The 23,833-nt window shown below is 47.4% G+C and overlaps 3 protein-coding genes across 5 annotated transcripts in view; 2 read left to right on the top strand and 1 right to left on the bottom strand.

Annotated features, from left to right (window-relative positions):
- Positions 1 to 10: 10 nt before the first annotated feature.
- IMP4 (IMP U3 small nucleolar ribonucleoprotein 4) lies at positions 11 to 5,145 on the bottom strand. Its single transcript, XM_073541255.1, has 9 exons — positions 4,993 to 5,145; positions 3,961 to 4,069; positions 3,800 to 3,883; positions 3,327 to 3,436; positions 2,929 to 3,061; positions 1,339 to 1,493; positions 1,176 to 1,270; positions 1,020 to 1,093; positions 11 to 170 (listed from the first exon to the last, which is right to left on the bottom strand). Exons 1-9 carry the CDS (start codon positions 4,993 to 4,995, stop codon positions 58 to 60), a joined length of 876 nt encoding a protein of 291 aa, XP_073397356.1. The 5' UTR covers positions 4,996 to 5,145; the 3' UTR covers positions 11 to 57.
- Positions 5,019 to 13,147, top strand: VMA22 (vacuolar ATPase assembly factor VMA22). Of its 3 annotated transcripts, none has more exons than XM_073541256.1 (6): positions 5,019 to 5,156; positions 7,100 to 7,245; positions 9,046 to 9,149; positions 12,085 to 12,200; positions 12,467 to 12,628; positions 12,705 to 13,147. In XM_073541256.1, exons 1-6 carry the CDS (start codon positions 5,108 to 5,110, stop codon positions 12,815 to 12,817), a joined length of 690 nt encoding a protein of 229 aa, XP_073397357.1. In that variant the 5' UTR covers positions 5,019 to 5,107; the 3' UTR covers positions 12,818 to 13,147. The 3 variants fall into 3 exon arrangements, with proteins under 3 accessions (XP_073397357.1, XP_073397358.1, XP_073397359.1); XM_073541257.1 differs by lacking the exon at positions 5,019 to 5,156 and adding an exon at positions 5,189 to 5,236; XM_073541258.1 differs by lacking the exon at positions 5,019 to 5,156 and adding an exon at positions 5,226 to 5,248.
- A 1,255-nt stretch (positions 13,148 to 14,402) lies between these two features.
- The window catches only part of LOC141046691 (rho guanine nucleotide exchange factor 3-like), a 56,919-nt gene continuing 47,488 nt past the window's right edge, over positions 14,403 to 23,833 (top strand). Inside the window, exons 1-2 of the mRNA XM_073541284.1 lie at positions 14,403 to 15,398; positions 15,564 to 15,621. Coding sequence (XP_073397385.1) covers positions 15,331 to 15,398; positions 15,564 to 15,621 — 126 coding nt within the window. The 5' untranslated portion in view covers positions 14,403 to 15,330. The remainder of the gene's footprint in view (positions 15,399 to 15,563; positions 15,622 to 23,833) is intronic.

The following is a 23,833-nucleotide window of genomic DNA, read 5'->3' as shown; positions in this document are numbered from 1 at the left end:
CTTCCCCCCATTCTATAAAGACATCTTTATTTACAGGCAACATACAAAACACAGATACTATTCATTGCTGAGATACTTCCTCTTCTTGGCCGTATTGGTATATGGATGCCAGCGCCACTCCACTTCTGCTGTGCCCTCATTCTCCAAGGTGCCCAGCTTTATCATATACACTGCAAAGAGTAACAGCCAGGTATAAGGACACTGGGGTGATACATCACTGCATAATTAGCGACTTAGATATACAAATAGTTAATCAAAACGGTTTTCTGATTTTACATCAATGTGGCTTTTCCAGATACCTTAGACAAATTCATTGAATGCAACTTAAAAAGTTGTAAAATCAGGTGCAACTCTCCTCCAGCCCCCCCCCCCCCCCAGTGTTATTCTATCTAAACCAGATATTTTGGCAACTATTTTCTTGCAACAATTTTGCACATCATGCACCTTTCCCCCACCAGGTAGTTGTGAACACAATTATAGACAGAAAATAAAAAAAAATGTTTTTGGCTTTGTGCAAAATTCCTGAATCATGTCCGCTATTTTGATGAATTTGGATGAAACAATTTTAGCAGATTCCACCAATTAAAAAAAGAAAAGGAACTTATGTATATTATACCTATACTTTATTAGTGACAATACTGTTGTGGGCCATAAATCAAGTGATAGAGGGGCATCTATGAGATTGATCACCTTCCAAGTGTTCAGATCTTAGAGCAAGATTGATGCCACCTTTAAAACGAGTGGGATTAATGGAATCTGCACTTATTGGAACCTAAAGATGTGGACTCTCATCTCACTACTGACAATTATCACAATTTATAGGGTGCAGGCATGTTGCTGGTCTATAATGTGGGTGTTGTACAACTTCTAGCATGCATTCACCACTGACACTTTCAAAGCTAGAGAACAACATACTCCCTGGTGTATATTACTGCAGTTGATAAATGTATGCTATGAATACCCGCTCATTCTAGAGTAGAGAATACAGGATTCCAACTAAATCTTTCACTATCACTCACATTTCATCTCAAACCGCGGCCCGACTTCAGACAACTCAATATTGCGATGATCTGTCTTCTTGTAAACGTGGTGCCTGCAGTAAGAAAAAACTGTTATTTTAGGTGAACACTGGCACAGAGGGAACTGACCGACCATGTCTGGCCTACATAACATACCTAAATGAAATGTAGTCCTCTTGATTTGCAAAAGTTATCACTCGTCTGCTCTCATCCTTGGGCACAGGGAATAAATACTTCATGATATTGGACACCTGGGGACAGAAAAAGGTTTAGAAAAGGCATGACTGATGTATGTGGTGGTCTAGGAAGCCAATCTTACCCGCTGTCCAAGCCTGGAGGTGAAGTTGTGGAATACAAGGTGGGGATAAGCCTCTGACATCGTGCCCAGGTCTGGAATATCGTGTCTCATTACTACATTACAAAGTGTGAAATATGCAGTCGGCCCAAACGGAAGATGGCACACGATCAGCCCATCTAAAATAAATGAGCAATCACTAATTGCATGTGATTTACTGAGCCCAATACCTCCAGGTATAGCAGAGATCTAGTTATTGAAAGACAACCTCTCATCCGATTCATGCTGCTCGAGTCATGGGCATCAGGAATCAAGTGGCAGCTTTACTGCAGCAGTGTATGATGCAAGTTTAAGAGAAATCACTTTAAAAAGATGACCAAAGACAATTTAATTAGACAGAGGCTGGTCCGTGGCAGCTTTTCCCTGCCCCTCTGTCCATGACAGACCCTATACACAGTCTGGGAGAGACCTGTTAGTCAAAAGAGGATCAGGGGCAGAGAGAAGCTGCTGGGGACTTGTGTCAGATAGTCCCCAGAGATGCTTGGTCCCTGACCTGTTTTTCATAGTGTTTTGTCTGTAACACACACACACACCTGCAGTAATGTAGATTGATTTATGTTGCCAGTGATTTGAGCACCATAAATTAAGGACGTGTCCCCTTTCATTCTGGATGAGTTTATAACACCACTTGAGTTTTGAAAACCACAAAGAAAATGCGATATGATGCCGAAGTCTGCTCGAATCTGTCAATAATCATACAGCGCCAACATATTTTGCAGCAATTAACAATTAAGTGATCACCTACAATCTGCAGGAGAGCCCAGCAGCATCTAGAGGAAACTTTAAGCCTTACACTGGTTTTATGTAAATCAATAACAATATACAAGAGTGACAGGTCCTCCAAAAGACATTATACTCTAAATAGCTGCTGTGGAGAAGGGGTGTCTTAAAGGGGTATGCCTATGGCACATCCATGCCACAAGAACATGGTCCTAGCCAGCCATACGGGACTGTAGGGGCAGCTAAAAGCACATTACATGTTTTCCTGATTACTATGACACATGAAGAGAAATATACGTGATCCCGTCTCACTTCTGTGGAATGAGGGTAAGTTCATATGAGGCAGATTATCCCAACTCCTGAACTATTGATATGTCAGGCTGGCTGTTCTGTTCTTCAGCAGGATGATAGGCAGATCATAACGACTTAGAAAGGTAAAAAGAAAGCTCACCTGTAGGCATGTGTTGTGGGAATCACTGACCATGTGCAGTCATTACGCATGTGTCAGAGCAAAAAGAAAAGGAAGGTCCAGCTTCACAAGAAAAAGTCCAATTTATTGTTATAAAAACAAATTCCAGAAAAAATAGAAGATCACATGAGTAACAGGAAATAGGCTATGGCCTTTTACTCATGTGATTTTCTATTTTTTCTGGACTTTGTTTTTATAACAATAAATTGGACTTTTTCTTGTGAAACTGGACCTTCCTTTTCTTTTTGCTCAGTTCATAATGACCCCCATCATCCCTCCCAGTGCTGAGAACCATCAGAAACCAATACATCTATATGTGACTGATAACCGCAATGATAAAACACTATGAGGATCATTCTAATTACCCGGCATGCCTCTGTGCTCATGAACGATGACAAGGTCCGTGACGTCATTGGCTTTGCAGGCCCGGACCAGCGATCCCATCTCGTGCTTTCCTCTGTTCATACGCTGAGCATTGGGAAACACCAACTTCAACTCCTAGACAACAAGAGTATGAGAATCAAATCGCAAGTTAAAGCCTCATCCTCTCACGACATACTGGGAGTTGTAGTCTTTTGTGTACACCTTATTGGAGCCTATTTTTTTTTAATGGTGGGGTCACATCTCACTATGTCATGTCCTTATATTCTGGACATATATAACCCATGGATGCCGCCCTGATTGGTTTACAGTACTCATTTTTAGTTTGTGAGTTACACCCTGTTACCACAAGTTGGGGAACACTGCCCTGTGCCACTTTTACCTTGGCAAACATTTTCAGTCGTGAACTTGGGTCCCTTGATGTTGTGATCATGACTTTCGGATCTTCCACACCTGCCCATTTATACTCATCATCCATGTGTGAGGACACTCCTGTGAGGGGCAACGAAACAGTAAACTGAACCGATACACATAAATACGACCAGAAGAGCCTGGGTGGGAAAAGTCGCTACCATACTCCAGTCTGGGTCTAACAGGCAGTTTGGTTAGCCCAGCAGATCATGTCGGAGCTAGAGAAAGACAGTTCATGGTGGACAGTCTATGCTCGAGATTGAAGTGCTTGTGAAATCATGTTAGTGAGACCATTTTGATTTACTTTATATTTCCCAGAGAAAACTTTATTTTGTTTTCATATAAATACCCTAGATTTCATCAGGCACCACTGACACTTGTAGTGCAATCACACAGATGTCTACATTCCACATCATGCTGGGTCTTGTAGTCTCCCATTCTTACCTTCACCACCTTCATCATCAAACTCGAGTTGCTTCTGAAGAGTGAGGGCTTCCCTGCGGATCTCTGTGGGGATGAGCCTGTTTTCTGTGGATATAGAGGGGTGTCAGCGTCTGTATCTGGCATGTTCAGCGTCATCTGATATCTACTGTCATGGCACTGACCTTCGAGCGCTCGTTTTAACCGCTGCTTCTTGTCTTCTATGCTGTGCTGCTTGGCCTCCTGGGCTTTCCTGTAGAGGTATTCCCTGCGTAGACGAGCTTCCCTGCGCAGCTACAGACGATGGCGGATTAGTCACTGGGAGCCCCCTGATCCCCAATATGTAGAGGCCATGTACATACATAGCTCAAGCCCTGTGCTAGGAGGGGTCTCTGCGCTGCAACAATTGGGACGATTACACAACGCTACAAAGTGGAAGCCCTGCCCGTCACAGGGGTAATATTCGGAGTACTGTGTCATGGCCATCAGGAGTGTGAATGGAGCACAGCACCTGGTCTTCACAGGCCTATAAACAATGCATTGGCCAGAGAAGGCCATGCTCGACCACCGCTCCATCTAAATTCCTAAGACCCCTTTAATAAAGCATCTGAAGATCTCACTGGGTCCCTGCCGCTGTCCGCCAGTGCGAGAAGCAACTATGGAGATCCCGGGCAGTGGAGTACCACCAATGGCAGGAGGACACATCTGCTACAGGCCACTTCCCCCAACAAGCGTCATACATGTATGGCAGACATGGTGGCATATGGATGACACGGGCATGGACCTTGCTCCATCCTCCGCAGGTGACATATCACACCGCAGACATCTAACGAAACGGTAGAGACTTGAGCGAGCGCAGTTTAACTACTTCGATGCTGAGGTGACCAATGCCAATGATCCCACATTTCCATGGTTACATAAGTGGTGCAATGTCACCCCACATTGGGCCCCTGATGGGTTAATGGTAGAAAGGGGGTCTCCACTCCAGGATTTCGCAATGGGGCCCTAAATCCTAGGAGTGTAACTGATGGAGGTCACCTGTTTAGTAAAATGCTCTCTTCAGTGAAGGGACTGATGGGTAAAGGGAGCTGCCCGTCCTGGGCTGTGGTCAGCTCTGCTATATCTATATAACACGAAGTGCAGGGGAGAAACACACCGAGGCCGAGCTATCACTGCCCTCTATTTAACGCACATTATCCCACTGCAGATCTACTCACCATGGTCGCAGCCGGTCTCACACGTGGGAACGATCACTACCACTTCCTGGTCTACCGGCCAATCCCCAGCTGCCCTCAGTAAACATGGTCACACCATATCCGGAAGTGACGCAACATGTCTACTTCCGGGTTGGGAAGGTCACGTGAGAAGATCATGTCAGAAGGTGAGAAGTTGGGGCTATGGGGATTGGGGAAAGGTTATACAGAGAGGATTGTAGTGAGCGGACGATGTCTGTGTGTCCTGGTACTAACTAGTGTACGGAGGGACTGCAGCTCACACCAGACTGCTCAACCACATGTCAGAGGCTTAGATACACAGCTCAGCAAGCAGTATCACACAGGATGGGATTAGATACATTGCTCAGCAGACAGTATCACACAGGATAGGATTAGATACACAGCTCAGCAAGCAGTATCACACAGGATGGGATTAGATACATTGCTCAGCAGACAGTATCACACAGGATAGGATTAGATACACAGCTCAGCAAGCAGTATCACACAGGATGGGATTAGATACATTGCTCAGCAGACAGTATCACACAGGATAGGATTAGATACACAGCTCAGCAGTCAGTATCACACAGGATAGGATTAGATACACGGCTCAGCACACAGTATCACACAGGAGAGGATTAGGTACACAGCTCAGCAGACAGTATCACACAGGAGAGGATTAGACACAGCTCAGCAAGCAGTATCACACAGGATAGGATTAGATACATTGCTCAGCAGACAGTATCACACAGGATAGGATTAGATACACAGCTCAGCAAGCAGTATCACACAGGATGGGATTAGATACATTGCTCAGCAGACAGTATCACACAGGATAGGATTAGATACACAGCTCAGCAGTCAGTATCACACAGGATGGGATTAGATACATTGCTCAGCAACCAGTATCAGACAGGATAGGATTAGATACACAGCTCAGCAACCAGTGTCACACAGGATAGGATTAGATACACAGCTCAGCAGTCAGTATCACCCAGGATAGGATTAGATGCTCAGCAGTCAGTATCACACATGATGGGATTAGGTACACAGCTCAGCAGACAGTATCACACAGGAGAGGATTAGACACAGCTCAGCAAGCAGTATCACACAGGATAGGATTAGATACATTGCTCAGCAGGCAGTAACACACAGGATAGGATTAGATACATAGCTCAGCAGACAGTATCACACAGGAGAGGATTAGGTACACAGCTCAGCAGACAGTATCACACAGGAGAGGATTAGACACAGCTCAGCAAGCAGTATCACACAGGATAAGATTAGATACATTGCTCAGCAGGCAGTATCACACAGGATAGGATTAGATACATTGCTCAGCAGTCAGTATCACACAGGATGGGATTAGATACATTGCTCAGCAGTCAGTATCACACAGGATTGGATTGGATACACGGCTCAGCAGACAGTATCACACAGGATGGGATTAGATACATTGCTCAGCAGTCAGTATCACACAGGATTGGATTGGATACACGGCTCAGCAGTCAGTATCACACAGGATGGGATTAGATACATTGCTCAGCAGTCAGTATCAGACAGGATAGGATTAGATACACAGCTCAGCAACCAGTGTCACACAGGAGAGGATTAGATACACGGCTCAGCAGACAGTGTCACACAGGATAGGATCAGATACACAGCTCACCACACAGTATCACACAGGATAGGATTAGATACATGGCTCAGCAGTCAGTATCACACAGGATGGGATTAGATACATTGCTCAGCAACCAGTATCAGACAGGATAGGATTAGATACACAGCTCAGCAACCAGTGTCACACAGGAGAGGATTAGATACACGGCTCAGCAGACAGTGTCACACAGGATAGGATCAGATACACAGCTCACCACACAGTATCACACAGGATAGGATTAGATACATGGCTCAGCAGTCAGTATCACACAGGATGGGATTAGATACATTGCTCAGCAACCAGTATCAGACAGGATAGGATTAGATACACAGCTCAGCAACCAGTGTCACACAGGATAGGATTAGATACACGGCTCAGCAACCAGTGTCACACAGGATAGGATCAGATACATCCGATAATCGATATCATGGTTATCACGATTCTTCTCAGGTTCTTCTACCATAAGCATGGAGCCTTCTGTGAATGAGAGTCCAGTAGATGTGAATCAGCATTTGGATCAGCTGCTCCTGAGAGTCATGGATGATCTGGAAGATCTGAAGGAGAAGAGACAACGTCTGAACGCAGTCATTGAGAAGGTGAGTGGTGTCCTCATCTCGTACACACATATATACGGCCTCTAACCGCGTTATTATATGTATTATCTCCTTGTCTGGCGATATTATTACCCACATATATGGTGTTATTATTTGTAATATCTCAATGTCTAGCGTTATTTATGGATATGTATGTTATGTACTTTGCTCAAAAAAAATAAAGGTAACACTAAAATCCCACATCCTAAATGTCACTGAATGAAACATTTCTGTTTCAGATCTTTATTTATTACATAGTGGAATGCGTTGAAAACAGTAAAACATAAAAATGATCAATGTAAATCAAAATATCCCATGAAAGTCTGGATTTGGAATGATACTCAAAATCAAAGTGGAAAATGATATTACCGGCTGATCCAACTTCAGTGGAAATGCCTCAAGACAAGGAAATGATGCTCGGTAGTGTGTGTGGCCTCCACGTGCCTGAATGACCTCCCTACAACACCTGGGCATGCTCCTAATGAGGTGGTGGTGTTCTCCTGAGAGATCTCCTCAGACCTGGATTAAAGCATCAATCAACTCCTGGACAGTCTGTGGTGCAACAAAACGTTGGTGGATGGAGCGAGACATGATGTCCTAGATGTGCTCGAATGGATTCTGGTCTGGAGAACGGGCAGGCCAGTCCATAGCATCAATGTCTTCATCATGCAGGAACTGCTGCCACACTTCAGCCACATGAGGCATAGCATTGTCATGCATAAGAAGGAACCCAATGTCCACTGCACCTGCATATGGTCTCAAAATAGATCTGAGGGTCTCATCCCGGTACCTCTGGCTAGCACATGGAGGGCTGTGTAGCCCTCCAAAGAAATGGCTTCCTTCACCATTACTGACCAACTGCTAAACTGGTCATGCTGGAAGATGTTGCAGACCGCAGAATGTTCTCCACGGTGTCTCCAGAGTCTGTCACATGTGCTCAGTGTGAATCTGCTCTCATCTGTGAAGAGCACAAGACACAAATGTTGAATCTGCCAATCACCCTGAATGGTGTTTTGCTGTAAGCCCAACACCAACTTGTGAACGCTGAGCCCTCATACTGCACTCATGAAGTCTGTTTCTGACAGTTTGAGCAGACACATGGATGTTAGTGGCATGCTGGAGGACATTTTGTAGGGCTCTTGCACTTATCCGCCTGTTCCTCCTTGCACAAATGTGGAGGGAGCGGTTCTGCAGCTGGGTTGTTGCTCTCCTGCAGCCCGCTCCACGTCTCCTTGTCTACTGGCCTCTCTCCTGCTATCTGTTTCATGCCCTGGACTCTGTGCTGACAGACACGACTACCCTTGTTTCCAAAGCTCACGTTAATGTGCCATCAGGGATGATCTGCAGTACCTGACTAACTTCTGAAGGTCGTAGACACCGCCTCATGCAACTGTACAGTACCTTTAGGGGTGAGAGCAATGACAAAATGCAAAAGTGACCAAAGCAACAGCCAAAAAGGATGAGAACAGAGAAATGGTCTGTGGTCACCCCCTGCAGAACCACTCCTTTATAGGGGTTGTGTTGCTCATTTCTACCCGTTGTCTGTTCCATTTGCACAGCAGCAAGAGAAATTGATTCACAATCGTTGTTGCTTCATAACTGCACTGGTTGATTTCACAGACGTGTGATTGACTTAGAGTTATATTGTGTTGTTTAAGTGTTCCCCTTGTTTCCCCTTTTTTTTTTTTTTTTTTTAGCAGTGTATAATATCTGTGTCTGTCGGTGTTATTCTAATGATATCTCAGCATCTGGCGGCATTATTACAGATTTAATCAGCATTATTGTGACCTGTGCTATTTTCAGGGATGGTTATGCATTTCTCAGTCTCGATATTCTATGGGGAATAAGTCTGTGTGCTCGTTACAGTATATGCCGGAGATGACGCCTTTCACGTTTGTCCAGGACAGGTGAGTGAAGAAGTGGTAGGGAGCACCACCAAGGGGCAAAAAAATATATAGATTAGAAAATAAGCAAGGGGTGCTGCACAATGCATAGGCAGAGACAAATGATCAAAAGGAGAAAAAAGACCCCAGCATATAGAGCGCACACCCAAGACAATGAGGTATGTGATCAATACATATCAATTTTATTAGAAGACAAAACACACAATAAAAACATTTAAAAAGCAAGGCACACCCCCAAATGTCCCAAACAGGTCAGACAATAAACCCTAATAAACAGACATCACTAGTAAGATGTGTAATTAGACAAAATGTACAAATTAAAACATAGAACATGACCAACCTTAAATCTGGGCGTCCCCAGAGGAAAAAAAAAAATGACACACAGCTGCTCACTAAAAAATGGTTATCAAGAGACCAGGAGGCACTATAGGTAAAGTAGCCATCCACTATAGGAGTAGAGGGAGTAATACACCAACACACACTCCAAAAAAAGGCCACATAAAATAAGAGGGGCCCTATAGGAAACCCTGGTAAAAGAGGGAGCAGGAGACCATCCAATATAGGGATGGACAGAAAAGGAATGAGAAAATGGTAAAAGATGGAGTCACCATAAGAAGCAGTCCAACATGCAACATCAGGGGTCAGGTCGTCAAAGGAAGGTAGTCCCAGGACCTGGAGTGTGTGGGGAGCCCCACGCGTATCGCTGCTAAGTGCAGCTTCGTCATGGGAAGTCATAGTTAATATCAGCCCGTCACTATTCCATCTTCTCAGGTGGTACTTCTATTTATAGGGTCCTGAGCTTTTGCTTTGTGGCTCTTGTGTTTTTTTTTTTTCCCTTTTTATTTAGACTCATTTGGTCACCTCATCTCGTTTTCTGCCCTCATTATAAGCAGAGATGTGCTTATATTTGTCGCACTCTTCCATTTTATTTCTTGGCCCCAGGTTTTTGGTGACGTGATTTTTGCCCTCTTTAAGCCTTATGTCCATAGGAGATTTGTGCACCTCTTGTTACCCGAGCACCATTTGTTGCTCCTATTTTGCCAGCCCTGATTATGGCGCCACCATACTTGACCCCATGGTTTCAGCATCTTGACTCCTGCCCCTTTTATGTTCTTTATTCATCTGGGGTTATTGTGCCCATTTACGCTGAGCGCTACTTTGTCTCTTTGTGCCAGTCCTGATTGTAATGCTCCTACACTCACTCCACACTTCGCAGACCTGCCCTCATGTTTTTCTTGCTGCACCCAGTATGCCTTTACCAAGTTTCTGCTGGGTGCGTGCACATACTGCTGTTTTTATGCCGCAGCCTATTCTCTCGACATGCGCAGTTCAATCCTCTCTCCTGCCCACCTCGCTCAGTATGCCCCTATCATGTTTCTGCTGGGTGCGCACACATACTGTTGTCTTCACGCCGCAGCCCGATTTCTGACATGCGCAGTTGAACTTTTTTTTCCTGCCTTGTTTCTCATGTATACTCGCTCTCAGTATCACTGCGGGCGTGCGCGGGCTGACTGACACGTCACCAGCCCTCAGCACTTCCTCCCTCATTATTGTCCGCTCTCTGAAGCTGTCTATGCTTTGGCATTTACTCTGATTGGTTTGTTACCTATGACCCTCATGTTTCTACACACCTCTCCCTCCTTTGTGCTTGATTGACCGCTATTTAAGACTGACTGCTTATCATCTGACTTTCCCTGACGAAGCTGCACTTAGCAGCGATACGCGTGGGGCTCCCCACACACCCCTGGTCCCGGGACCACCTTCCTCTGACGACCTGACCCCTGACGTTGCATGTTGGACTGCTTCTTATGGTGACTCCATCTTTTACCATTTTCTTATGTTTTTTTGTGGCATCCTTATATATCTTTTTGCCCGTAGTTATTCCATTTCAGTCCAGACTTTCTGTCCATCCCTATATTGGATGGTCTCCTGCTCCCTCTTTTACCAGGGTTTCCTATAGGGCCCCTCTTAAGTGTGTGTTGGTGTATTACTCTCTCTACTCCTATAGTGGATGGCTACTTCACCTATAGTGCCTCCTGGTCTCTTGATAACCACTTTTTTAGTGAGCAGCTGTGTCATATTTTTTTTTTCCTCTGGGGACGCCTAGATTTAGGGTTGTTGGGTCATGTTCTATGTATTATTATGTACATTTTGTCTAATTACACATCTTACTAGTGATGTCTGTTTATTAGGGTTTGTTGTCTGACCTGTTTGGGACATTTGGGGGTGTGCCTTGCTTTTTTAAATGTTTTTATTGTGTGATTTTGTCTTCTAATAAAATTGATATATATTGATCACATACCTCATTGTCTTGGGTGTGCGCTCTATATGCTGGGGTCTTTTTCTCCTTTTGTCCAGGACAGGTGAGGGCAGTATTTTATTTCTTAGTTTTATTCTGTAATCTTCTCTATAAGGTCATAGCAGTAATAGCCCACCATAAAATCATCTGGTCAGATTCTCATAGTGGCAAGGGTGTAAGATGCTGAAGTATAGGGAGCTGTTTGCATGGTCAACATTTAATGAGCCTTCTTCCTCTGTTCCTGTGCTGACTATCGGTGTGAATCATGCTGATCAGTAGGACTGTTCTTAACCCTATTAGCGGAATGGCATCTAAGTCTAGTCTAATCCTACAGCCGTTACCCTGCAGAGATGATATTTGAATAGTTAGGGTCACAAGAACATCGTGAGCAGGTCTTTATTGTCAGCAGCCTGCAAACAGCACTCCATATCTCTTCTTCCCTGACCTGTGTGTATGAAATTCAGGGTTAACTACAGTCATACAGCATTTCTCCCCATTCGTAGTACCGTAGCCTATGACCTGTGTCTCTTCAGCTGTGGTGTAACTGCAACTCTCAGCATGTCCTGACAATTAGGAGCAGTAATCAGTTTATTTGAATGCATCACTGGATTTTCCTCCATGCTCCTTCTCTATGTCCAGCGCTGCGGAGGACGGGCTGACGACATTCACTGCAGAGCACGTTCAGCCGAACACGCAGGACAAAGTGACGGAAGAGAAGCTCCCAGAGGTGGAGAACGTCGGAAGTACAGATCAAGGTGAGTAGATATTTTATTGAGGTATTCTATGCTGCACCAGTAGGCCTCAGTATGAACAGGGGCGACGGTCCCTCTTTATGGGAGTGCAGTGAATTCTGGGAGCTCGTGGCTGGAGACTGTCTGGAGGGGATGGCTCCGTAAGTGAAGGTTGTAGTACTGAGCAGGAGTGAGGGTCACACACAATGGGGCGGTGTGGGGTTCTTTAGAGGAGATTGCTCAGATGTGAGTCATCATGTTTTATTGTATTTTATCTGATTCTGTTCTAGTTCTCCGCCATCGGGGTCATAAGTGCAGCAAGGAATCACCGAAACCCACTACAGCAGAGGAACGTGAGATGCCAAAATCTCCTGTGGGTAACGACCCTCTGCGCTGGTTTGGAGTTTTGGTCCCGCAAAGCTTACGGCAAGCACAGAGTAACTTCCGGCAAGGTCGGTGTATAGACTGAGTGACGGTGGTCCCAGGTCTGCTCTTGGCTGGTATTCATGTCTTGTCTCTTTCCTTCAGGGACCATCCTGGCTGCTGAAGTCGCCTCTCTCCAGAGCAGCATTGAGGAGAACCGTCAGCAATATCGGGCTTTGCTTGCCCAGAAGAAACGGGAACAAGTTCAGTCTGGCTAAGCATCTCCAATTTTCACAAAATGTTGATAGAGGACAAAGAATGAATCCCACCAGTACAGGACATTAGACTTTTGGGAAGTGGTGAAACTTCCCTGCGTTTATGTTTTGTCTTCACCTATCCTGGGAGATGAATATATATATAATTTTATGTCTGTTCTCTTTACAGTGACCATTTGTGTGTATCTGTAGATGCTTATACCCATGTATGTTCACCGAAATGTTCAAGTGGGTGCCAGGCGATGTCTATAATGCTTCTATATTGTCATGGCTGGCTCATGACGCTGCAAGGTCAGAGCTCAGCGGATATTTATTAAATCTGATCATACACTGCTCAATGTGTTGAGATTTCTATGCATTGATTAAACAGTTGGTGGAATTACGTGGGCACTATGTGGTGATAAATTTCCTCAGCCATGCACACATTCTTCTCCATTAGAAAGTCATGGGGACTTGTCAATAGGCTTTATGCAGAAGTCTTTGATCCTGTCAAAATCTACAAGTTTTTCAAGTGGATACTATTTCAGGAAAAGCTCCTTTTCTGGGGAGTTCATACGGGAGGTTTTTTATATCCTGAAGCAGTTGTATTTTTCAAACCTTTAGGAACAGATTTAGCGCCTGATTGGACGGTTTCTGGTTTGGAACGTTTTCCATCAAGAGCCGCTTCAAAGAACTGATGCGCACTTTCTTTCCCCCCCCAATAGGCTTTTTCTTTCAAAATTTTAAGTGGGAAAAAAATGCTCACAAACCCCAAACATTTGACCAGCAAAGTGGTTTTACCATAAAAATGAATGGGAAGAGTGTTTTTTGAACCATTAGCCTAATTTAGAGCAGATCTACTCCAAAAACTCCTCTACATTCTGTGTGCTCAGAGCCTGCGGTCCGTCCTCACAGGGTGGAGACCAGGCTGTTTTTAAAGCCAGATGGAACGTTTCCTGGGTATTACATTACAGGCACTTTATAGAAAATTTTTGGTGATTAATATTCTGCAATGTAAGGCTAAGTTCCCACAATCAGCTTTTGGTGAGTTTTTGACGTTGCGGATTTTTGGGAAATTGTATTTTTTTCGCAAATACACAGTGTAAAATACTCATCGTGGGAACGTAACCTTAGCTTACCAGTGCTGTGGATTTGAGATCCACAGCCCTCAATATGTGCCGTGAATGTTTCCTCTTATTTCACCTTTTCAAATACAGTGGGGGACATTTGATGTTGATGCTGGTCCGCAGTGGAAGACCGCCATGAAAACTACCATTTTATAAACTGCAAAAAAAAAAAAATGATTCTGTCACGTTGCAGAAGGGATTGTGAATCTCCCACTGGCTTTGGTGCTTACGAAAGTGACAACAGGAGAGAATAGAAAGACTGCCTCTAAAAGGGAATGGTGCAGGGGGTTGTCCAGTCCTGGGTGCAGAGGAGGCATCCAGTCCTGGGTGCAGGGGGGTTTGACCAGTCCTGGGCGTAGGAGGGAGGGGGTTGGCCAGTCCTGGGTGCAGGGGGGCGGCCAGTCCTGGCTGCAGTTGCATTATGTTTTCTTCTGTAATCTTGGCAAAAATGCAGACTTTTGCTGTGATTTTCCAAAAATGCGCTTATCCTCCCAGACTCCTTACGTTTTGCTCATGTCCTTGTCTCTATTGGTAGGATGAGCAGTGGCACAAGTTGTCCAGCTACTCTGGGATGGCACATGTGGTTGCTGTGGCTCCAGCCTGAAGAACATTGATTAGGTACCAGGATGTGGCTGTTACACAGGAAGTAGAAGGGCATTACCCGCAGTGCAGGGCCGGTATCTGCTCCTTTGTGCAAGAAGCATCTGGAGGAGCGTGGCCATGCCTCACAAGATACTGTCAATGACTGCTGCTGTGCATGACCAGACTGTCAGAAACTGATTATGGTGGTGGCAGGAGGGACGTCCTATAGTAGGACCTGCATTCACATCCCAGCACAGCGTAGGTCCACCATTGCTGTCCCGTTCCCTTAACAAATGAGAGTAGGTTCACACTGAGCACCTGTGTGAGCCAGATTCCACAGTGAATGCTACGCTGCCGTCAGCTTCATCCAGCATGACCGGCGGTGGTCAGTGATGGGCTTGAGAAGCAGATTAAGATTATCCTTGGAGGGGTCCCACAATCCGCCATGTGACCCCCAGCGGTCCCCTGACTGCTGCTGAGCAATGTGTATGTCCTACATTACTTCACTCTGTGTGAAAGTCACATTGATGCTACTATTCGGGAGTAGTGGGGATGATGGGGTAGTAGTACTGTGCCATGTAACTTCATATGTGGCTGTTGCCTGAAGTCAGGAAGTGCCTGATAGCCCACACACACCCTGGGGTGACAGCGAAGCTACGGGAAGTGATGTGTACGCCTCACCACACTGACAGCTACCTATGACAGGAAGATGTGGTCAGAGGCAGCAGAAATGTCACTAGCGTAGCTTCACGACATGATCTACAGGATGCACAGAACGGACGATGGAGCAGCGATTACCATGACAACCAGACCCGTCCACCATCCTTGATGGGACCCAAGGCAATGGATATGGACGTGACCGGAAAAACTGAAGCTGTGGATGAAGGGGACTCCTGGTAAGATGGCAGATAGCTCAGTATGGAGAAGTATCATGTCTGATTATAGCTGTGATGTCATGTCCTGATTCTGTGAGGACTCGTCCCTTCGCACAAGTTTTGGTGACTGTACTGTTGTACTTCAGGGTTAAGTTTTATGAGTGACTCTGTTCCTTCCTCATACAGGGCTCCTGTGCAGAGAGAGCGGTCCTACACCACCGGCTCCCAGTCCGAGAGCTCCGGGGTAAGTGCATTGTACTCTGTGGTTAGTGTCATGGCATCACAGTAAGCCTGACCTATGTGATACTGTGCTGAGTGGGGGGTCTAAGCCTGGCCTATGTGATTTTGTGCTGAATGTGGGGTCTAAGCTTGGCTTATGCAATACTGTACAGAGTGTGGTGTCTAAGCCTGGCCTATGTGATACCGTGCTGGGTTGGAGGTCTAAGCCTGGCCTATGTGATATTTTCCTGAGTGGGGGGGGTCTAAGCCTGGTCTATGTGATACTGTGCTGAGTGGGTGGGTCTAAGCCTGGCCTATGTGATGCTGTGCTGAATGTGGGGTCTAAGCCTGGCTTATGTGATATTTTGCTGTGTGGGGGGGGTCTAAGCTTGGTCTATGAGATACTGTGCTGAGTGGGGGGGTCTAAGCCTGGCCTATGTTATACTGTGCTGAGTGGGGGATCTATGCCTGGCCTATGCAATACTGTACTGAGTGTGGTGTCTAAGCCTGGCCTATGTGATATTTTCCTGAGTGGGGGGTATAAGCCTGGCCTATGTGATACTGTGCTGAGTGGTGTGAGGGTCTAAGCCTGACCTATGTGATGCTGTGCTAAATGAGGGGTCTAAGCCTGGCCTATGTGATACTCTCAGAGTGAGGGTTCTTACCCTTTTCCTGTGTGATACCGTCCAGCCTTTCCTTTGTCACACTATTTGCTCAGTGGGGTATCTACACCGTGTTCATAGTTATTAGGCAATTTGTATTTTTGATAACTTTTATGATTGCACAACTCCAGGGCTGTCGGTCAGTCCAGAAGGTTAATAAACCTGAATATTTAAGAAAGTAAAAGTGCGGTTTTGTCTTTCTTAGTAGAATATCTCCTTGCAGAATTATTGGCCAACTAAATTAAAAACATACATTATGCCATCACAATTGTTTATTTTCACTCAAAACGTACAAAATACATATCTGACATTTCCCCCTAAATCTGTGACTAATATAGTAATATAGCCGCCCCTCTCTTCAATAAGTCATTACCTTCCATCCATGATATCTGTCCGCTTCTTCATCTGTTGGTCATGTTTTTGGGCAGCACAAAGCACGGCCCCCAGACACTGCTCAGAGAGGGCCGGTCGTCCTTCACCATAAATCTCCATGTAAGACGGGTCCTCAAGTTCTCGCTAGGGTTTGTCGTGTGAGGAAGCAGCCAGCTCATTTTTCTTCCATTTTTAAGGCCGATACAGACACAGAGCAGTGGAGACTTTGATGTCACGGTGGAGCATTGTCCAGCAGTAAAATCAGGGTTTTCTTGAAAAATGTACAGATTTTCTGGAACCACTGCTGGAAGAAAGTGTCTTCTAAAAACTGGCAGTAGGTTTGGGACTTTATTTAGCGTCTGTCTTCAATCCTAGCCCATGAGACAGTGACCCCCACCTCCACCTGGCTGGCGTCTGAGTTGAGATGGCGGTCTGTGCCCGTTACTGATCGAGACACGGCCTCTCCACCTGCTCCATCCAGTGATGCTCCTCTCATCAGTTCATAAAACCAGTAAGAAATATATTAGCTATTTCTTGGCCCGTCCTGATGCTTCGTCTTCTGTTTCTTGCTCAGAGGTGGTCGAGCTCGGCCTCCTCACCTCGGCCGTGTCTCGTGTTCTTCTGGTCTCCAGGGAGGCAGCAGTTCTGGAAAATGACCGCACTGGAGGATAAAGGCTCCTGGTTGCTTCACATCTGCTTCTTCCCATATCTATCGCAGTTAATCTAACACGTTTTTGGTCCCTGTTGACTATTGGCAACAAAACTTTTGTTGATTCTGTGATCGCTCCTATACAGTGCGTTGTGAAAGTATTCGGCTCCCTGGAATTTTTCAACCTTTTCCCACATATCATGCTTCAAACATAAAGATACCAAATGTAATTTTTTGGTGAAGAATCAACAACAAGTGGAACACAATTGTGAAGTTGAATGAAATTTAATGGTGGCTTTAAATTTTTGTGGAAATTCAAAAACTGAAAAGTGGGGCGTGCAATATTATTCTGCCCCTTTAACTTAATGCTTTGTTGCGCCACCTTTTGCTGCGATTACAGCTGCAAGTCGCTTGGGGTATGTCTCTATTAGTTTTGTACATCAAGAGGCTGAAATTCTTGCCCATTCTTCCTTGGCAAACAGCTCGAGCTCAGTGAGGTTTGATGGAGATCGTTTGTGAACAGCAGTTTTTCCCTTCACCTATGACAGCACAACTGAGAGAGGGATCCGCCCCGCCAGGACAGGAACCTACTGAGATATAAGGGGCGGCACCTCTCCCCCGCTTCAGTTGGGTTCCTGTCCTGGAAGGGAATCCCACTGTCAGAAGTGCCTATCATGGGTAAAGGTCCCAGGCCCGTCCCGGCGCGGGAAGGACAGGGTGCCTCACCTGTAGCACCGGCCGTCGGGTCCTGGAAGCGCAGTCCCCGGTGACCCCTGGGGCTCCGGGTTCTTGTGGGCATGCGTGGCGGCTCCCGGCGGTTCCTGGAGGCTCCACCGCGTCTACCTCCACCCGCGCATGCCCACGGTTTCGCTCTCCCAGAGCACCTAGCGAGGGAGAGCCGCGGGAGTCTTCCGGCTGCTGACGTCAGCGGCGCAATGGATCATGGGCGCGCCGACTGACGTCAGCTAGGCGACGGTGTCATGGCGCCGGGTGTGATGCCGGCCGGCTTTTCCGAAGCGGTCGGCCGGCGGTCGCAGGGGGGAGGGGAGAAGACACCCACCAGGATGGAGGCGGGTTATTTAAACAAGGAGAGCGGCATGGCGGGTGGTCAAAGATGGAGTCAGAGCAGGAGCGATCGCCGTCTCCACCAACTCTGCCTCCCTCGAAGTCCTCCGGCCGCAAGCATGGAAGCCATTCAAGCAGCAGTCGCCCCAGCCGCAAGTCGGGGGACTCCTCAAGATCCAGAGAGCACAGATCTCGTGCTCCGACACAGCCTCCGAGTCCGGTACCCTTGATTACGGGTGGTGAGTGATCTTCGTGAATGCTAGCAATCTGTTAATAATAGGGGTACCCTGTTGTATGTTTAACCCCGTAGGAAAAGCCTAAGAAAGCGGGGAGTAAGAAGAATAGGGATTGTGCCATATGTAAAAGCCCCCTAGCAAGAGACTGGCAGAAAGACCTCTGTGCCAGTTGCTTCCAGCGAACCATGGCAGAAGAAGCGCCTAGTTTCGCAACCAACCTTATATCGGCCAATAGGTCAGAGATGGAAGGTTCAATTAAGGCCTTATTGAAAAAAGGGAAAAAGAGTAGGAAGAATCCCCCTAGTTCCACGTTAGGCTCCTCTTCGGCCTTGTCTCAGACCGAACACCCATCCTCCTCATACTCCTCAGACTGTGACACGGGTGGTAAGCCATGTTTTACGGTAGAAGACACGGATGCTCTCCTCAAGGCCATCAGGGCAACAATGGGCCTACAGGAAGAAAAAGCGGCTAAATCTCTGGAGGATGTCATGTTTGGGGGACTACAGGAGAGGAAAAAATGGTCATTTTTTATTCAGGAAAAATCTGGATTATATCCTAGAGAAAGTGATAGAAAGAAAGGCTTTCCCAGATTCCCAGCAGATCAGAGAAGGCTGCCCTTTCGGAGAGGAAGATTCAACAGGGGTCGTCCTCCAGCGGATAGAAGGAGATGGGAAGATAAAAGAAAAAAGGAGTCCGGATTTATGTTTGGAGGCACCTCCACTTCAAAAAAAACCCCACATTGACGCCAGCATTCCGGTAGGGGGGAGATTGGCACTCTTTTCTCTAGCCTGGGGAAAGATCTCTTCCAATACCTGGATCCCCTATGCATTATAAGAGAAGGCCTGAAAATCCCCTTTATTCGCCAGCCAAAAACAGCGTTTGTTGTTACCCCTATCAGGAAGGCGATCGAAGAGCAGTTGGCCTTAGAATCAGAGATCCTGAGCCTGGTAGACAAGCAGGTCCTTTCCGAAGTCCCGAACATATAGAAGGGAACGGGGTTCTATTCCCCCCCTTTTTCTGATAAAAAAAAACAGACCAATCGTTCAGGACAATCTTAAACCTCAGAGGCCTTGTGACATCGGTGGCTGTGCCCGCCGATGCCCCTTCAGCGGCTGTGCACGCCGCGGCGTCCTCTCACCTGCGCGCCCCCGTCCACGCGCGCGCTCGCTTTGTGTTCCGCCCTGCTGCGGCTCCAGGCATCAGCCTTCGGTCACGCGCGCGCACCCTCCCGCTCTCTCCCTCCAGCGGTGGGCGTCGCTGAGGGGCAGGGTCAGGGGACGCACTTCCGGGTGCCAGGATATTTCAGGCGTCCTCTCTGAGGAGGGCGCCTGATGATCGTGTAGTCTTCCTGCACCCTCTGGCCGCTACAGTTCTCCTGTAGTTCCCTGCTGTCCTCTGTATTGTAGCATCCTCGGCAGGGCCCGGTCGCGTGGCCTCGTCGGCAGCACCAGCTGCCACCGCCCCCCATCAGCGTCCTCGCCACAGCGCGCGCTCTTACCCTGCCTCCTGCTCTGCTACTTCTCTGCGCCCTCTCCTTAGGCCGCGGGCGCGCGCCAGCACTCCTTCTTCTGCCGGCGGTGGGCGGCGCTGAGGGCTGGGCGTACCTCCCACTTCCGGACCCTAAGGTAATTCAGGCGTCCTCACTGTAGAGAGGACGCCTGAGGATTGTGTGATACTCCACGCTCTGTTCTGGCCCCACTGTTTGGCTAAAGCTTCCTGTTAGCTCCCTCTCCTTCTCCCTGGCTGTCTCTGCCCTGTCCTTCCTTCTCCTCGCCCCTTCCTCCTGGTCCCTTGGTCACGGCCCTTCTGTATTCCGCCCTGGTGTCTCCCTTCTGGGTCCTCCTAGTCTGTAACCCTTTCGCTCCTGCGTCCACTCCTGTGCTACCCTCTAGCAGCTGCTACCTGGCTGCTTCCTCCTATATCCTGGCTCTGGTTCTCTGGATCCCCGTCCGGTGCCCTTGCCCCGCAGTACTCCGTGTCCCCGAGCCGCCCCTCCTGGTACCGGCTGTCGCGGTTCTGTCCTCTGCGGTGTTGCCCCTAACGATCCCTGTATAGGGGTCGGTCTTCACCTGGCGCGCTCGACCCAGGGGCTCCAGATCCGCGACCCAGAGGGTCCACTCTCGGACTTTGTCCATCCCCTGACCGTAACATGTATAGTGCTTTCCCTTGTCTCCAGCTTGTCCTGCCTCAGTTCCCTGCCGTCCTCGGTGCTGTGCTTCCCCTGTCCTCCGTTTTAGCCCCGTTCTCTATCCGTCAGTTGCTATCCTGTTCGTGGGGATCTCTCATCTGTCTTTCCACTCTCCTTGTACCTTGCTCCGTTACCTCTGACTCCTGCTCCTGCCTGCCCAGTAACCCTGCTCAGCCTTTCCTGGTTCCGTCCGTCTCCCTAGTCCTTATTTTGTCCGTTGAGCCGTCCCTCTTGGTTCCGGCTGTCGCGCTTCCGTCCTCTGTGGTCCTGCCCCAAACGATCCCTGTATAGGGGTCGGTCTTCACCTGGTGTGCTCGGCTCAGGGGCTCCGGATCCGCGATCCAGAGGGTCCACTCTCTGACGTAGTTTGTACCTAAAACGTCACAGGCCTCAATCGGTGGCTAAAAAATCAGACCTTCAAGATGGAATCGGTAGCTTCAGCCATAAAGCTGCTACATCAAGATTGTTTTATAGCCGTAGTCGATTTAAAGGATGCGTACTATCACATCCCCATCCACACAGGTTATCAAAAATACTTAAGTGGCTCTCTATATCCAGGGCGTGCTCAGGCATTTCCAATTCAGGGCTCTTCTATTTGGCATGTCTTTACCAAATTCGTAGCGGAGGTGACAGCCTTCCTCCGAGTTCACGACACAGTCATAATACCCTATTTGGACGATTTCCTAATCGTGGGCAGCTCAGAAGACCACTGTACGGCACAGTTGAGCCGGGACCGACACCCTACAGGAACTAGGGTGGATGATAAATTTCAAAAAATCGAGACTACAGCCCCTAGGAAAACAGACCTTTCTAGGATTTATCCTGGATTCAGAGCAGCAAGCTCTGTCTGCTACCGGATGCCAAGATAGAAAAGGTGGAGAAGGTGACCATGACTGCCCGAGACCAACCTCACATGACATTGAGGAACGCGATGTCTCTACTAGGTACCCTGACGTCCTGTATTCTGGCGGTCAGATGGGCTCAATTTCACACCCGACAGCTTCAGGGAGAGGTTCTGTCAGCACAAAGATCGCTGAGAGGGCGTTTAGAAGGAAGACTGGAGCTTTCCTTAGAGGTCAGAGACTCTCTCAACTGGTGGCTGGACAGGACAAACCTGGCTTCAGGAATGACATGGGACAGACAGACGACCGATATAATACTGACAGACGCAAGCTCCTCGGGGTGGGGGGCACACCTAAGGGGTCATGTGGCCCAGGGTTCCTGGAGGCCTCAAGATATGGGCGCATCTTCCAACCTGAGAGAACTGTGGGCCGTGAACAAAGCCCTAAGCCACTTTATCCCCTACTCAGGGGCCGCAATGTCCGGATCATGTCGGACAACAAAGTAACGATGGCGTACATCAGCCACCGGGGGGGGGGTACGGTACAAGATCACACTCCCTAATGAAGGCAGCGAGCGACATTTTTTACAGAGCGGAACAGCACCTACACTCCCTAACAGCCTTGCACATAAAGGGGGCAGAAAATATAGAGACCGATTTCCTGAGCCGCAATACACTGAGGCAAGGAGAATGGGCTCTAAATCGGTCCGTTTTTCAAAAAATAACACAAGTTTGGGGCAAACCAGTGATAGACCTCTTTGCCAACAAAAACAACAGGCAAGTAGAGAGGTTTGGCTCACTAAACCCAAGAGAAAAACCATGGGCAGTGGACTCATTACAGATTCCGTGGGACTTCAGACTAGACTATGTGTTCCCCCCCAGTGGCCCTGATTCCAACAGAAGTCAGGAAGATCCGGAACGATCAAGCCAGGGTGATCCTAATAGCCTCATTTTGGCCAAAAAGGCCTTGGTTCGCTCTATGTATGATGTCCCTCTCAGATCCATGGGTTCTGCCAGAAATCCCAGACCTACTGGCTCAAGGTCCAATATTCCACGCTCAGGTCAAGGGATTCCATCTGACGGCGTGGAATTTGAAAGGTCGCTTCTAATGGATAGAGGGTTCTCTCCCGGGTTGGTGGCCAACCTGCTAAAGAGTAGGAAGCCGGTGACGACTAATATCTACGACAGAACATGGAATAAATTCCTGCAATTCCTAGGTAAGCCGTTAGAACAAGAGCTCCCAATTAGTGCCATCTTGGAGTTTTTACAATCAGGATTGCAGTTGGGGTTAGCGGTAAACACTCAAAGTTCAGGTATCTGCACTAGGTGTGCTCTATAACTGCAACTTGGCAGCAAATAGATGGGTAGCCAGATTTATCAAATCCTGCCATAGGTCTAGGCCTATCCCAATACCTAGAATAGCCCCGTGGGATTTAAACCTGGTACTAGAGGCCCTTACAAAAGAACCATATGAGCCTTTACAACAACTACCCATAAAATATCTTGCCCTAAAAACGATCATTTTAGTGGCCCTTACATTGGCCCATAGAGTTAGCGACTTTCAGGCTCTCTCAGGGAATCCACCATAAACACAAATTTTTCAGGACAGGGTGGTATTAAAAACAGACCCCGCTTATCTACCTAAGGTAGTATCAGATTTCCATCGAAGTCAGGAGATTATCCTTCCATCCTTTTGCGAAAATCCAAAGAACTCAAGGGAGGAAAAATTCCATAATTTGGACGTTAAGAGAGCCCTGCTAGAATATATATCTGTTACTAGCCAGTGGAGGAGGTCCCAGTCCCTATTCGTAGCTTTTCAGGGTGCCAGGAAAGGCTATGGGGTTTCAAAAGGGACTATTGCCAGATGGATTAGGGAGGCCATTAGTGTAGCCTATTCAGCTAGTAGCGTTCCGATTCCAGACAGCATCAAGGCTCATTTCATCAGAGCTGTGGCGACCTCCTGGGCTGAAAAGGCAGAGGTATCGATTGAACAAATTTGTAAGGCCGCTACCTGGGCCTCGCCTTCAACCTTCTTTAAGGGCTATAGATTAAATCTATCCTCCTCGGCTGACTTAACCTTTGGTAGAAGGGTGCTACAAGCGGTGGTCCCTCCCTAAGGTGTTTCGAAGTCTCCAAAAATCTCTCAGGTGTGCTGTCATGGGTGAAGGGAAAACCACCATGGTTACTTACCGGTAGCCGGTTTTTCCGGAACCCATGACAGCAC

This window comes from Dendrobates tinctorius, unplaced genomic scaffold (assembly GCF_039654945.1).
Source record: "Dendrobates tinctorius isolate UK_male_01 unplaced genomic scaffold, ASM3965494v1 ptg000120l, whole genome shotgun sequence".
NCBI classification, from domain to species: domain Eukaryota; kingdom Metazoa; phylum Chordata; class Amphibia; order Anura; family Dendrobatidae; genus Dendrobates; species Dendrobates tinctorius.
The sequence above is the reverse complement of the archived record's forward strand: the minus strand, read 5'-3'. Positions and strand labels throughout refer to the sequence as shown.